General features: G+C 42.6%; 1 protein-coding gene across 1 annotated transcript in view; it reads left to right on the top strand.

The window, feature by feature from the left end:
- The first annotated feature begins 116 nt into the window (after window positions 1-116).
- Window positions 117-16,724, top strand: part of LOC137609735 (microtubule-associated serine/threonine-protein kinase 1-like) — a 36,397-nt gene continuing 19,789 nt past the window's right edge. Inside the window, exons 1-2 of the mRNA XM_068336978.1 lie at window positions 117-942; window positions 7,932-7,963. Of these exons, the coding sequence (XP_068193079.1) occupies window positions 904-942; window positions 7,932-7,963 (71 nt within the window). The 5' untranslated portion in view covers window positions 117-903. The remainder of the gene's footprint in view (window positions 943-7,931; window positions 7,964-16,724) is intronic.

Below are 16,724 nucleotides of genomic sequence, written 5' to 3' on the forward strand. Positions count from 1 at the left end.
TCCGGCTCCATTCCTCTGAGGAGGGCTCCTGTGCGTGGGAGGAGGGGCGACAGGGAATCCCAGGAAAGGGGACACAACTACCGCGTTTCCTCCGCATCAGCGTCCAGTCACCAGAGTCATGGAGCGACGAGCTGGATGAGCAACGGATGTGAGATTTAAACGGACGGCGTTCACAACTTTATTGGTATTTTAGAGGGGAAAGGAAGGAGAGGCAAGCACTCGCTCTCCTCTCCCCCACTCTCCGTGATGTTTACGGGACCAGACAGGCTCCTCCGCGGCGAATCCACGGCAACGTCAGCCCGACCGGGGAGCTGAAGGATGAAGCGCGCCTCGGAGCAGCGCCGCTCATCCGCGGTGCAGTAGAGTGTGGAATAATCACGTTTTTCTTTTTGGAACCAAATGTGGGAAGAAGTTCACGTTTCTCCAGTGGACACACACCAGGAGAACTTGGAGATCGGTGCTCCTCCATGGGCATTGTGATCGTTCAGGCCTCCAGTGGCGCGGCTGGAGAGCGTCGAGGCGCACAAACCTCTGGCGAGATGTCGCTGAGAAAAGAAGCGCACGCAACAGCATGACTGAAAACACCGAGGCACAAAGCGTAAGTCACAAGTGGAAACCGCCGTTGTGTCTTCCAACAGACATTTTAAGAGGACGGAATGGGACAGATTTATTGTGGGATATCTTCCTGCACCTCGACGTGACTCCTTCTGTTTGCGCCTGAGCGCCTCTCTGACTCCGGGTGCGTCTGGACGCTGCGGCTACGGTGCGGTTCGAGTGTAACTGTAGCACCAGTGGATGCCGCAACCCCGCAGGGTGAAAACACAGATTAGTGGAAGGTCAAGAGGTTGATTTAGGCAGGGGGGGAAATCCCCACCAGGAACCCCCACAGCTCGCCATTACGCCATGGATGACTCGGGAATAATACGGCGCCGGAGGCTGCAGGTGAGGTGGTCTGGGCATCCTCATCCTGTGATCTCATACTCTACTATAATGCACTTGCTTTTGTTTTCAAAGACACCCCCCATTACACCACGAGTCCACAAGTTGATTCATGCATAATAAGTGACTATCTCAGTGCAATTTATCAATACAGACCGGAGCATCATGATGACATTTTAATAGAATCTTGTTCTAATTTAACTTCTGGTATGGATTAAAGTCTATTCTGTAGGCTAAATTACATGAAATCAGATGTTCCACTCCAAATAAAAAAATCAATTCTAGTGATTATTTTCTTTAATATATGCCATCCGTTTCTGGGGTATAAACCACTAGAAAATACTGAGAAGAGACCGTGGTGATGTCATAAAATATATCCCATGTCACGAGATCCACTTTGTTCCTCAAATCATCTATTTATATGAGAGTTTGGGGTTGTTTTTTTTGTTTAACAGTTGATTGACTTTTGAATAGTTGCCTGGTTTTAACTGCAGTTCATAAAGAATAAAACAGGGTCTCTTGTGATCATCCTGCTTTCACCAGAGCTCCAGATAAACATCCTCTGTGTTTCTCAAACAGTATGTAAACCACATCATATAACAGGTCATATGGCTGTGATGTCACACATCATCAGCTCATGTTAGAACCATTTTCCTTCACTGTAGGCTGAACAGTCTCTTTGCCAAAATGTAGTTAATGAATCGTCACTCATGCATACTGACATGACTTGTTCACATTACTCTTTTATGAAGCAGCCTGCTTAACCACAGGTCACACTCTCCCCTCCATCTTTGTGTGATTCAGTCAAGTGAACTGAGCAGAAGTAGGACAACAGCTTCCTGTGGGCATTTGTGCATGCACCTGTTCGGATACATTCTTTTTTCAAAAAACCAATTTACCTCTAATAAGGTGGTTATAGTGGCAAAAAAAAAAAAAAGATGGAGTGATCCTGCTTGCTCTCAATGGCTCCTCGGAGCTGCAAATTGACCCCTATTACTGTGTAAAGGGAGCGGGTATAAAGGAATCACAGGAGGATTAGTGGTGAGGTGTGCTGATGGTTTCATGGCTCATCATCCCAACGGCTCAGCTCGCTTCTCTGCCGCTGTGATGTACGACAGGATGCGCTGGAGAATTAATCATCGTAGAGTCAGGCTCACAAAGTCAGCGGCATTTCATGTACAGTGTGTTGACGTGTGATTGGCTGTGTGTGTCCCCTTCCACTGCCTTGTCACTCCCCTGGGTGTCATCATCCCAACTGTCACTCTCTCTCTGTCCGGCTGACGCACACACACACACGCACACACACACACACACACACACACAGATATGCTGTCAGCACCATATGGTGACACACCCCACTCAACAGCAGGAGGTCATAGGTCATACACCCACGATGCATTGCTTCAGCATTACTAACAGAACCTTGTAGCCTGCTGCACTCTGACACTACATTTGGCTGCTGCCTCAACATATATTTACATCATGCATCAAATACTAAGAGTATATTTATATCAGGCATTATCATGTATATATAAAATTTATAAAAGAAGCTACAGTATATAAAAACTGACAGTGAGACAAAACTGTAATGAAAAGCTATGTTTAAGTATCTTTGCTTTTTTTTTTTTGCTTCTCTTTTTAAGGCTGTTTTCTAATATATTTGTGGAAATGTGATTTATTTGTACTCCTGCTGACAGAAAGAAGCTAGTTAGCATTAGCTTTTGCGTGCTGTTTTTACACATCAATCACGTACCAGCACTGCAGCAAGGACTCTTTATTCACTTACATTGAACAAGCCAGCCATTCATCTGTTCATCCATCCATTTTCTATAAACACTTATCCAGTGCAGAAATGCAGGACAGGCTGGAGCGTATCCCAGCTGACACCGGGCCAGAGGCGGGGTTCACTCTGGAGAGGTGACCGCTTCTTTGTGGTGCTTGAAAAAACCATCATATATCACATGCAGCACTTTTCTTAACAGCAAAACCAGATGCTATTAACAAAATTGCCTCTTCCATTATGTCTGCGTTTCTACTGGATGCTTATTAATTCTCACATATAATATGAAACCAAAATGTCCTTCCTATCCTAAAGCCTTGCCAGCTCATTTTGTTTATATGGACGTCGATCTCCGGCCTGCTCACAGGCAGAACAACAGTGCACCTCCCCCATTATGACTCTGTGGTGTTTATACAGAACAGTGATGGCGAAACAATCCCACCGTGAACAGTCTTCTGTTTCACGAGTCCAGCTACAGTACATAACCAGAAACTCATCCAATCCCTTAATCCTGCAACTTTAACAACAAACACGCTTCCTCATCAACCACGGAATTATATTATTAGTTTATGGTTTTAAAGCAGATTCTCTGGGTCACTGTTAGAACTGAAGAAATAGTATAAATAATTCTCAGCACCCACTCATGAAGGCATGACTGACACCCTCTTCACCCTTGGAGAATGTTTAATAGTGCAGAAAAAAAAAGTTTCTTGTTTCTTTGATAATAATTTGATAATAATCATAAACTACCATAAACCTGAGTAGATGTTGTTTCAGTCACCATTGCCTTCATGATGAGAATAAACGGCTGTGGAACCATAAAGAGCACCAGTCCGTCCAGTTTGCTTGACACTCACCCCCACCCATCAGCTCATCTGCCCCCTAGATCGCCGTCGGACGCTGCTGAGATGAACACTGACCTGGCTGCCACCTCCTGGCTGCAGGCTGCTTCTGGACTAATCTGTGTTTCTGTCTGCAGGCCTGACAGAGTAGCAATTTCCTTTATGGGCATATAGCGCTGCTAATGCATTTAAATTATTAGTTTTTGAAATTCCTTCAGTGCAGACAAGAGGACTTGAAGGACACGGCAGCAAAGATTTTATAGGTTTATATGTTCCAGAGGACAAAAGTCACTGGACTACGATGTCTCATGTAATGGTCAGGGTTAGAGCTAGGGTTAGAGTTAGGATTAGGATTAGGATTAGGATTAGGGTGTTACTGAACTAACTAACTAAGTAACTAACTAACACACATTAACTAACTATCCGTCAACTGATTTCAGTAGACAGGCATTTTTTCATTGAAACTAAGGAGAAGAAAACAAAGCTTCATCTCTGTGTACACACACCTGAGGCTGAGTTTATTTAAAATGATTTATTTAGAATTACAGTGACTGAAAAACACGAGACAGACATTTAAAACAAGCCTATGGAGCACACACACACACACACACACACACACACACACACACACACACACACACACACACACACACACACACACACACACACACACACACACACATTGAACCGTGAACAAGGTTATGTATCGTTAAAACGAGCATGCCTTGACAGAATTGGGTCGTCTGCAGGTTCGATACTAAAACGCTTTACTATAATCTTCATCTTTAAGCACTGGAGGTAATCTTGAGGCAGAATGCTCATGCATGAACCACTTGACATCATAAGTCAGAGACACATCTCCCGCCAGTGAGAGAATCGCATCTCGACACTCATTTTAAACAAACACAGACTCCTGTGCGCTCCTGTGAGTGTGATAGCCTGAGACTAAAGTGGATCAGACAATCATTTATAAGCTCCAACCTCCGCTCACTCCCCCAGAGGATGAAGCTAAACCTGGATAAAAAAAGAGCTGCCATTTCCTGTCAGAGAAGGGAGCAAATATTGTGTAGAAGTGTGTTGCTTTCTAGTCTGGAACGGCAGACGTGTCATATTTGTGATGGAGCGTCCCATCTGTTGTCAGTCACCCTTCACCGCCAGACTTCATTAGCCGCACTCAGAGAGCATTTACCTCCAAACCAAACTGCACAGGAGCCTCAAAAGATGCTTTTTCAGCCTCGGTTCATGCTGTGACGCGACCAACGTGCCGTCCAATGAACAGAAAGCCTTGCATTTTGCACACTAATTACACCACAGGAGAATTAAGTCATCAGATGATCAGATGTCAGCCTTCAGAATATGTTGTAGCAGGTGGATACGGAGCGAGGATAACGTTTCCTTTGTGATATGTTGTCTGCTTACTCTTTACTTTACTGGAAATGCCGAGGCAGTGAGTCAGAAAGGGAGATTAGGAAGAGGACTGGTGCGCTAGCTGAAAAATGAGTTGTCTCTTTGCGACCTTTTTACAAATTAAAGTGGAATTGTAGATTATGAGGACATTATTCAGGCAGACATCATGTGAGACGGATTCTTAGAATTATGATATGTATGCAAGGAGGACAGAAAACTGTTTTAATGGAACTTCTAGCGGGTTAATAAAGGCTGACTCACTTGAAAATTTAATAATGAGCTGCTGTACAACACGATAGAATCAATCCTGTGGATTTACGGTTCAGTCTACCTCTAGAATTTCACTGCATTCAACTGTGTACAACCGTCAAGCAGGATGTTATGTGAGCAGAAGGTGGCGGCGAAGTATTCATGTACTAATTTGATATTCCATGGCTGCACTTGGTTTAATTTACCAGTGAGTTCTTTTTTGTTTTCTAGACATGCAGATTCTCATTGGTCTGGATTCAGATCCAAAAGAGTTAAAAATTTTGGATTTTGCAATTTTTGAAAATTTTATGATTTGTACTTTTTTTATGAGTATTTCATAGTATTCAATGTTAATTCTGGAATAGGGTTTTTTATGATAATATTGACAATAAACCCCTTGGTTACTTTCTCTACGTGGCCCCACCAGTGTAATTTTCCACTGGTGGGGAGCCTCAACTATTCATGCTTGTTGTTTTTATCCCAGGATGTAGAGGTAGTCATTCTAGCGGCTCTCGTTGTGCTAAATTTTATTTATGGTAAGTGCAATCCAAGAGACAAAAGGGTAATAGTTCTAATTTAAAAGTGAATTTGAGACCTACAGATATTTTGTGAGGAGGTTTTGCTTTAGGGAAATTGAATTTGAGTGATGACCTCCAGCTCCTGTGTGGGGCTCTGATGCTATAACTTAATATGAACCTTATACATGAAAACAAACAGTTTGTATTCCACGTGTTTTTTCACGCATAAAGGATCACTGTGAGGTAATCTTCTCCATCGCTGGAAAGCCTTTCTTGATACCTCTCCCTTTTGTAAGCCATCATCTCCTTGGCTCTGAGGACTCAGGGTCAATTAGCCTGATCAATGAAGGACAAAGTGAAGAGGAATCAATAGGTTGGATATTCATTTGTCCTTGTAAAGAGGGATTTGTCTCTGTTAACACGTAAACCCCTGGGACATGTGGTCAGAAAGCTGCAGTGTATGATGGGCTTATGATCCTGTGTCTATTCTTCTTCTCTATCCTCGCCTCTCTCTATTTGGTGTATCCTGGTACATTTGTTGCCCGCTTTCTCTTCTGTGATGTTTTCACATGGATGACAAAACCACCACTGCTTTGTCTGAGCTTTGGTGTTTGTCAGAGAAAGCTTTCAGGCAGCCACAGTATAATATGAATTTGTGTTTTAATGGAGACCAGCGGCAGCATTCATGTAAACCTCTCTTTCCCTCTCACTCTCACACACACATACACACACAAATAAGCACACACAGTCCTTATCTGGAGTTCAACGTAATAATTGCATTGACGTTGGTTAGAAGGTGGTCAAAGCGATGCTAACAGTCCCTTAACAGGGTCACCCAGTGCGTGACAGGAGTAGGTGTTAAAGCAGCTAATGCATTAACAGCATATTCTATTACACACTATAATGACTCACATGAAGCCAGAATACTCCTGCTCAAGGGTGGCATGCATGATCGACCCCCCGCTCCCCCTTCCCTCTCTGCTCCACCTTTGTTTGTTCTCTGTGCCTCCCCTCCATCTAGCAGCGTGGAGGGTTTTGTGAAGAGCCGGGCTGTGTTGGCATGAGATCCGGCTCTGCAGTGAGTGTCTGCTGCGTCCCAGTGTCGTCTCCCCATCTGCTCTCAGTACATGGGAGGACGACGGCCAAAGCTGCTGCTGTGAAAACAAATATAGATGATAATACATACAGAATGATAACTGGCTAAAACTGGCAAAAAAAAATCTAAAAAAAAAAAAAAAATTCATATTGTAATGCTTATGCTGATTTCAATACTTGTTTTTTTCTTTTATTTCAGACGTACAGTAGATAAATCCAGGCATAAATCATGCTCATAAAAGGTCTGAGGCTAAAGCTGTATGTCCCAAAGAAGATGCCTTTATCCTCAATGCATTGATCCACATTGAAGACAGTAAAGAAATATAATTAGTCCTTTTTATTGAAAAATAAAAGATCGAAGGATTTAAAATCTAGCGTGACCCATTTGGCTGCTCGGTGCACACACTTGGACGGTCGATCAGAGATTATATTCACCACATGCTGCATGGCTCTCATTAACAAACATTGTGTTTTCACTGCTAACACGATAAGAACCTTATCTCCTATCATGAGGGCCAACCGATGTGTTTGAGAACATAACATTATCTCTGATAAAGGTGTCGCTGATGTTGAATCCAATAAATGATAAGACAGAGCTGCTATTGTTAGCATTAATATCTGATAGCATACCCCAAAAAAAAAAATCTTTTTTTCTGTGCTACCGTTGCCAAGCTATCAGCAGGTCAGCCCCTGTTTGGAGTCAGGCCTCAGCAAACACACAATTGATTTATAATATCATAACTTACATGATAAGGGCCTTAAGGTTGGTGCCAGATAATCAATTCGACACACACAACACCTTTGGCTATGTCATTCTTTAGCATAGGAATTGACAGTATGGACAGGATCATCCATCCATGGATATTTCTTGCAATATAATAGAGATATTTAACGAAACATTTAGACAAATTAAAAACAGCATTTTCAGAAAGATTGCCACTTTACAAAAAATAAAATACATTTTCTGACTGACATTCTCTCATAGGAGATCGTTTTCAGGTCTGTCAGCGTGTTCTTTTTTACTGTTCATCCTGATTTCTTTTTTTTTCTTTTTTTTGTACCTGATCTCTCTTTGTGTCTCTGTCTTTGTCTTGCTTCCAGAAGGACTTGCCACTGCCTCGCAAAAACAGCAGGTGAGTGTTATTTCTGTTCCTGTCTCTCCTCTCCTGCTCTCCTGGGAGAGTCCCTCCATGATGACAAACAATCACGCTAAGAGTCGCTGGCGAGCGCGATTTGCATGTTGTGTGTGGAAACCTCCGAGGACGCTGGAGTGGTGCTTGTGGTGTGGAGTGCAGCTTTTATGAGGATGAGGATGAGGATGAGGTCGGCTGGAGGGATGCTGGGAGGCTGGAGGAGCCTGATTAAGGCCGGCCTGCAGCTCTGGATGCTGTCCATGGTGCTGAAGGTCTTTGTGCCACTCTACTGTATATTTCACCTTTGTATTTCATTTTTGCTCACTTAGAACTGTTGAAAATAAGTCAAAAAAATGATTGCAGAGGACACACATATTATAGTCTTATAATCCGTAATCCTGACAGAACCGGAGGAGAACATACAAACTCTGCACATAAATGGGTCAAACCTGGAACTGTCTTGATGTGAATAATATATATAGTTATTACTATTCATAAAACATATGACATGTACACGCTTAGTCAAACACGCAGCAGTTTACCACTGGAGGTGAAGTTAGAAACAAAGAATTCAAGAACAAAATGATTCAAGAGAATTGAAATTTTGATTCTTAGCCAAAAATCTGAGGTATTTACATAATTACACATCAGTGACTGGAATGACACTCAGTCGAGACCTTCTCTCCAGTTTCATGGGAATGAAAGATATATTTTTTTCCTGATGACGAAAGGACAAACAAATAAACACGGGCATCTTTGAAAATTTACCATCTGCTTTTTCTTTCTGCATCTCAGCCTCTTTTCTCTTTTAGTTTTCTTGTTGTCCAGTCGCCAGAGGCAGCCGCTTTCAGAGAAAGAGAAAAATCCTCTAAACCCGACCTTCTTAGCAGCTGACAGCAGACAAATAAATTACACTGCAACCAGCCAAGCCAGATATTTCACCCGGACTTTGGTGGAATAGAAAACTGATTTCAATTGAATGTGAATGCAACCCTGTGTCTGCTGGATGTGTATAAACACAAGCCTACCTGTCTAAAACCAACAATAAACTGGAAGTAAAACCCTTCTACCCTTCTACTCCATTCCTTCATTCCTTCCTCTGGAGGAATGGAGCGGTTATAGCAGAAGATATTTTATCATAACTGGAGAGTTAAATGCAGAAAGAATTAAATGAAATATGTAGAATCCAGTATGGGGGGAAGGCTCGCGAGTTTTTTTTAATCAGTTTCATTATTAACTCTCTGATTTTCCCCCTAAAGTTTAATCTGTTTGTTTCTGCCGACTATCCCTGTCCTCTTTCCATTTCCTATCCATCTTCTCTTCACCGTTCCTGCTATCACAGCTAATCTACCTTTAAATGACACTTCATGACAACGCTTTCTTCTAGTACTTCCCCTTTTTACCACCGTGTTTGCTTCTCTTAAGACAGCTGCCTTTTGGATTCCGTCTTTCTCCCACACATCACATCTTATTCCCTGTGAAGGACGCTATCAAACACGCTATCCATTCTGAATGACCTCAGTTGAGTGGACTTTGGATTCAATCTGCCCACAGCATCCATTCATGTCATCGCATCCTTTCACAGTGTGCATGACAAATATACTGTCGTCACTTACGCTTTTTTTTTTTTTTAAAGTCCGCTCAATATGTGTTTGTCAGTTATGCAACACTCTCACTTGACCTTGTCCCTCGATCGTTTCTCGAGATGATTTGACGTCCCTTTACTTTCTGCTTCATTCATTCATCCTCCGTAGCCTGCAGTGGAAGCTTTTAAACCCACATCAGTTTCTTTCAGCGAACACGCTCTGAGATCACAGAGAAAAGAAAAACACAACCGTGAATATCACAAAATCACACAGTGTACCGTGACAACTTGACCTTGAGAAAATGACCTGCAGTAGCTTTCTGCTTTTTGTTGTTACTCACTAAAAGTCAGACCCAACCCATCTACCTCCCTCCCTCCCTCTCCCTCTCCCTCTCTCTCCCTCTCTCTCTTGCTCACTCTCTTCTTCTTCTTCTTCTTCTCTTTCCTTCTCTTCTTCTGGTGTCCGGCCAGACTTGTCCAGACACCATTGCACATCTAAAGGTTGCACTCGCTACATCGTACGTTGCTTTGGAATTACATGTTTCGTTAGAGACCTGCTGTTTTCCGACAGCTCTCCATCACTGCTCAGCTGTTGCTGCTGCTCCTGTTGCTTGGAGCTACGCCTAGATACCAAACCGGCAACATGTTCCGACGCACTAAGAGGTACGCCAAGGGATGTGGACGAAGTGATGATGGTCTGATTTCTTAAATATGAAGTTAAACTGGCTTTCCTCTCTCGTTGTCTTCGTTTAGGTATTTCTCTGCATATATCTGCACCTTTACATCACAAAGGAGCTTGTATTTACACAGCACTTAGTGTGTAAGGGCAATGTTTGTGCATCTGCCTGTGTGTCCGACTTGGTTTTAAATGTCAGCTCCATTTCGTTGAGCGCGCGCGTGTGTGTGTGTGTGTGTGTGTGTGTGTGTGTGTTTGTTGGAAGTCATGGTGATTTACTGGATTACAGAAGACTGCAGCTTCTGCACAAGTTCTTAAACTCCCAGTCGAGCATGAAATAATTCATGTTGTTTATTATTACTAACAGACTGTTTCATGAGTATATCCATCACTTACTGGGATCAGGCAACTCTTTGGACAGCAAAGTCACCTGATAAGGCTAGTAGGATGAATCTTGATAAATGATAGAGCTTTCCTCTCGGAGAACCGCCATACCTGCTAGCATGACATTGTATTCACGGACTTGATGTATAATAATTCAAATTTAGGCTTTTGGAAAATATTCCAAAAATATTAACAAGCTGTGATGCTTCTTGTTTTGAAGAACAGCTTGTCCGAAAAATCAAATAAGTAAGGCAGAAAAACAATTTTGATGCTTCCTGGTCCTTTACTGGTATATCTTTGACCCTGGTTGTAGTTGTAGTGACCTAAAACAGGAAGTTATTGATGAGTTACAACGACTCATGGTTGCGACACTCATTCCAGCCCTGCAGGCCGACTGATTCACCGCCCAGCGTATCAGCCGATGACTCAAAAATGACTCAGACAGAACAAAAAGTTACGGAAGTATTTTTCCAGTGGCTGAAGTTGGATAATTGGATCGGTTATTTTAGGGAACATTTTTATGCAAATGAAATGTCTCTATTCATCACCTGTTATCACTTCTAGTTGCAGCTGAAATAACATCTGAATGCACGTAGAGAGTTTTGTCAGAATCCACCAGAAAGATTTGTGACATTTTCTCATCAAAAGGAATAAATCATGTGATCAGTTTTTTTTTCCTGGATGCATTAAATCGTTCTGATGTCAACAGTCTGACAAGCTGACATTTGAGCGCTGAAGTTTTCCTTTTCAGCGATGGCAGTAGTGGATGTCGTACTGACTTTCCTAGGATGACTTCATCGCCTCATGCTGACCAGCTTGTATTACAGCAGAGACTCCACATGGCACACCTGAGCCCAGGCACAAGCAGACAGATGGGAATAATGCGAACGTCTCTGAAATACACCGACGGCGGCGCTGAAACCCAAGAGGAATCGATTAGCGAGAGCTGCAAGGTGTATATCAAATGCAGCACAGGTCTGCGCTCCCTACAGCCAAAGTCACATTTAGGAAAGAGAAAATGACGAGAGGGATGAGCGATTAAGATAATGAAAGAGATGGAGGAGGACAAAGTGGAAGGTTGTGCAAGAGGTGAAAGGAGGAGAGGCTGAGATGGAGAGGGAGTGCTGGGCCCTGGGGTGATATCTGTGTCTGCTCCTCCATTAGGGACCGGCTCACTACGCTTACGTGAACACACGAGGCACGAACGGCCATGAGCGGCGCCTCCTCCTCTTTGTTTCATCCAGCCCTGATGTCTGATGAGGATTTGAATGTTACGTCATGGGGTTGTGTCATGAATTTACTTTCTTCACTCATTTTGTTCACTTTTTACATGCATCCACAGCCGATCTGTGTAAGAGCTTTAAGTACATAGTATTTGACAGTCTGAGGTCTCTGCTGTTATTTTCCATCCTGCATAAAGCCTGACAGATTTTCTAGCTGAACAGGCTCAGACTGCAGACAGACCGGTTAAATACCAGTTTTACATTGAAGCCACACAAAATACAGATTCTTGATCTTGCAGGAATAATCCGGAATGCCTGTGAAGAAGACCGTACGGCATCATGTTGATCAAAACATGAGACCTTGGCATCAGAGCAAAGGTCAGCCTCTCTCCACGGAGCAGCTTCAGCGAGCAGCACAATGTTTAATGTGTTTATCATGCAAGATTTCTTTATTGGATAGTTATATATGTTAGATGCTGTTTTTTTATTCCTCAAGACAACCACAGACAGTCGGCTCAGCGAGCTAATGTTTAGCAACCAGCTAGCGTGTGCTGTTTTCCAGAATTGGAATGGAGAGCTTGACAAGCGTAGCAACAAGAGTGACTTGAGTGGAGAAACGCTTCGAGCACCTATTAGTTGTTTGGGTGATGAAGTGAGGTGGGGAGGGCTGAATATATTGGATGTGTGTTTCCCTCAGGCATCTCCTGTGGGCAGACAGGTCTCACACACACACACACACACACACACACACACACACACACACACACACACACACACACACACACAGTGCTCAAACGGTCGTTTCTCTTCACTTAACCAATTATATAGAAACCGGAGGAGGTCTGAGAGATCCACGACACCGGGACACCTCTCACCTTCTGAGTGTTGCAGCTTCCCTCAGAGGTCTGCAGGGTTTAATACACAACCTCACGTCAACCATTAGCTCCTGATTTCAGCAGAACATCCTACCCTTCTCCTCTGCTCTTAGTGTAATGACGCTCTTGTTCTCTTTCATCCTCCATCCCCTCCTCTGTCTCTTCTCAGGGCTTCTCTTACATGAAAACATCTTTGAGTACACAAGCCTAACAGAACTAGATTTATCAGAGCTTGATATTGCTGTTGTCAGCTGCCTTGTAGTTCCCCGGACCGAGACGGTAGATTCGATTGCAGAGAAACAAGTCTGAACCCCGGCTGAGTGGTTTTGAAGTGCTCTCTACCGGAGCGGGCTGCCAAACCTGGGAGGGAAGAGGTGAGGAGTTTGGGTTTTATCCTCTCACCTGGATTTGGTACATATAGTCACACAATGAATTTGACACGAAACACAAGCTCAGTGCAGTGGGACCCACTGAGGACTGTTTTGTGCCTCAGGGCCCCATGGTGACCATCTTACCTTTTGTCCTTGCCTTTTACTGCTGGTCATGTGACCCAGTGAAAAATATCCTTAAAGAGACTGGCAATCAATACATATTGTATCCTGTAGATAAACCACCATATCTTCTGTATTAAATAGTTCTGGGGTGAAAGGATTGGTACTTGTGTAATGAAATAATGCAAAATTAATCAGAAACATCCATTTTAAATATTCAAAATGATTGTGTATTAATTTTTAAGCATATGTAGAATTCCTCAGCTGTCAACAGCGATCCAGTTGTTCAATGAACAACTAGAAACTAGATCGACTAGAGGCATCGCAGATTTTGGATTAAAACCTGGATGCTGCTGCCTTTTTTAAACCTTTCCAGACAAAACAGGATAAATTACATAACCACCTTAAGTAGCAACAAAGCTGTTTGTTCAGCCCAGAAACACACAATTATATAATTCCATCATTCCTCATGGGCATGGTGATAGTGCCACCACTTCTTGTATCAATGACAGATCTGATTAGCAGATTAGCAGATGTCGTCATCCTAAAGGCCCTTAAATATAAGTTATTTGAAAATTTTAAAGAAACAGAGCAAAGATTTAAAAGTTGTTTAAAAGATTTTTTTAAAGCAGGCTGAACTTGTTCTACTCTCCAACACAACACAGCCTTGTTATGTGGAGAACGCAGACATGATGGTGCATTTAAACCCTTAAACATAGTCGACTGTCTTCCTTTTTTACCAACTCATGGAAGCCTTCATTTACATTTAGTTCAGCTGTTTGATGCTTTTTGTGTTACATTATATTTGGTTTTTGAATCATTTTTATTTGCTCTAATTCTGGGAGGTTTCTTGCTGTTATTGTTGCACAGATGGAATCATCTCCTGTCTAGTTCCTGAACATCCCTCTACTAGTGACCTACTGAATTCTTTTAAGCTCCTACTAGGGTCCTGTCCATGATGCCAAATAACGGCTTTGACATTTTACATGGTTTGTCCATTAGGAGATTGTTTCTCGCCTCCCTACACCATGGAAAGGTGAACCCTAGTGACATTATTTTTCCTTCCCTGTGGTATCTGGTCAGTGTTATCAAAAGCCTCCCCGCTGCTCGCTGCATAGCAACAAGCCGTCATGTGACCACGGCTCCCTCCTCTCCCATTCCCTCTGGGGTTGACACCAAATTAATGTCCTGCTCCTGAAATAACGTGTTTCCCTCCTTTAATGCCCTTAAATTTTTTACTGCAAGCATGTGTACTGTTTAGAGAGACTTGTGCTTCACGAGTGTGAAATTTTAAGAGAAGAAATTAAGATGAATGAATATATATGAATATAACAGAATATCTTTTCCTTCAGTCCATCTCTAAATCTTGTCTTTTGCCCCCCGCACCATCCTTTACCCACCTCATGTGTCATGTGATGTTGATGCAGCAGCGTTTATCAAACCATCCCTGCCTCCATCTCTTCCTCTCTTTCCTGTCTTTGAAGTGCTGTTGCTTTTTAAGTTTAAGCTCTCCCTTTTTCTCCTTTTCCTTCATCCATGCCTCTCATCTACATCTACTTATCTTTGCACATCACAGGCATCGGAGTGGTTTCATATGAATGGGTGGTTTGGTTTGATCAATATTAATGGTCCCCCTATTGTTAGCAGAGGGAGGAGTATGAACATGCAGAGGATGAAGGCTCCTGCTTGTCTGGCTTTGTTAGAGCCTATTCGTTCCGCCTCTGTGTTATCGGCTCGGGCTTACAGTGAACCATATTCCCCGCAGTGCTTTATGTATCATGCCCTTGTTTGTGCAGTGTAGGAATACTCATGCATGTGTGTGATTGTGGAAAAAAACCAAACTGGGTCATGTTTACCACTGAGATCTCTGTGCATGTCTAATTTGTTTTTTTTCTCTGTCTTTTTTTTTCCCCTGGTTTGATTTTTTTCAACTTTCCTCCTGCTAAATTCAGAATTCCCCAGTTTGTATGAAATACTTGCTTTCCCCTCATCTCACTTTCATGTGATGATAGTAAGCAGCTCAACAGCTCTCCAGCAAACTGCCAGTAGAGTTCAGATTCACCGATTGCGGTGGAATATATCTCTCTCCCTCCCCTCCTTCCCGTCTCTTCATCTTGAACGACCAGCGAGGAAGAACCAGACGTGTTTCCATCTTCATCGTCATAGTTGCTGGATGTGTAAAGCTGGACTCGTCATGCTTTATGGTGCCGAGCACTGACAGTGTTTTATTCCTAGGCTGCATAGAAGAGGGTGCTGTGTGTGTTTTTTGGAGTGTTTGCAGCCAGCCTCCATTGATTTCTGAAACACTGAGAATCCATTAACCAAGATTAGTCTTGCTGCTCAGCCCCACTTTAAAGAAGAAGTTAGTGTGCTTACACTCTCAGACATTCTCATACACACACACACAGGAAGCGCTGTAGGGCTAGCATCAGACAGAAATGTTTCAGGTACATCAGGATGTGATCAATTCAGCTGGGAGTGTGTGGAACGACACAATAATTGTTGTGAGCTGACATTAAATACGACCTATAGATACGTTTGATTGATGACCGCGGGGTTAGTTATGTATGTGATCGATCAGGACGTCCCGTGTGTGGTTAAGAGGACATGAACTATAGCGCCGTCCTGACAATGTTAGGTGTCACTATGAAAAATAAATTCCTTAACAAGATTGGCTGAGGCAGCAGCTGTAAAGCACAGTTTTGATTGGCTACCAATGTTACTTTGACAGCCAATCAAATAATAAATTAATTGTTTGTTCTGCAGAGATAACCCCTACGTGTGGTAATGGCAATATTTCCAAACCATACCATAGATATAAAAAAATCTAAAATCTTTTTTCTTAAAAAATAAACAGAGAACTGGATGCTGCCTGTATTCACATGTGTTTTCTGATATTTACCACTGTCTGGTTTTATTTTCTGATGAGATATCTTATACTTCAGATTTCCTGAAGTTAGGGAAAGATCTTTTTTTTTTTTGCATGTATCAGGAGCTTTTCAAATTTGTATTTAATAGCTTAGCATTTTTATGCCAATTTCCTCCTCCTGTACCTCATTATTCTTTAAACTTCCTTATTCTTCACATTATACCATGCAGTATGGCTTCATGCAGTCTGAGTCACAGGTCATAAACCTGAACCCTTACCCCTGACAAATATATCTCATGTTTTATTAAACATGAGATATAATAAAATTCAGGCGACTGGAAGGTCACATGTTTGTGGCTACAATACAGGAATGAAAATGTAAGGTTTCTCTGGGTTGCCAGATGGTCGAGGTAGCCCGGCGCGGTTCAGCAGGAAATGATGGCAGATGTTAAAACACAGTCCTGGCAGGTGTTAAAACAGACACAAATGGTGTGAATCCATCCACATCCAGGGAGAGAGCGAGAGATTGAAGAATAAATATTTGCAGTGAGGTGAAGCAGCTGTGTGCTCTGATGCTTTTAATGTGTTTAAGTTTCATGTTGCCTGACCTCATTCTTTTATTAGCGTGTTATATTTGTAATTGAATTGAACTGTGATC

The sequence above is a fragment of the Antennarius striatus genome, chromosome 16 (assembly GCF_040054535.1).
Source record: "Antennarius striatus isolate MH-2024 chromosome 16, ASM4005453v1, whole genome shotgun sequence".
Classification (NCBI taxonomy): domain Eukaryota; kingdom Metazoa; phylum Chordata; class Actinopteri; order Lophiiformes; family Antennariidae; genus Antennarius; species Antennarius striatus.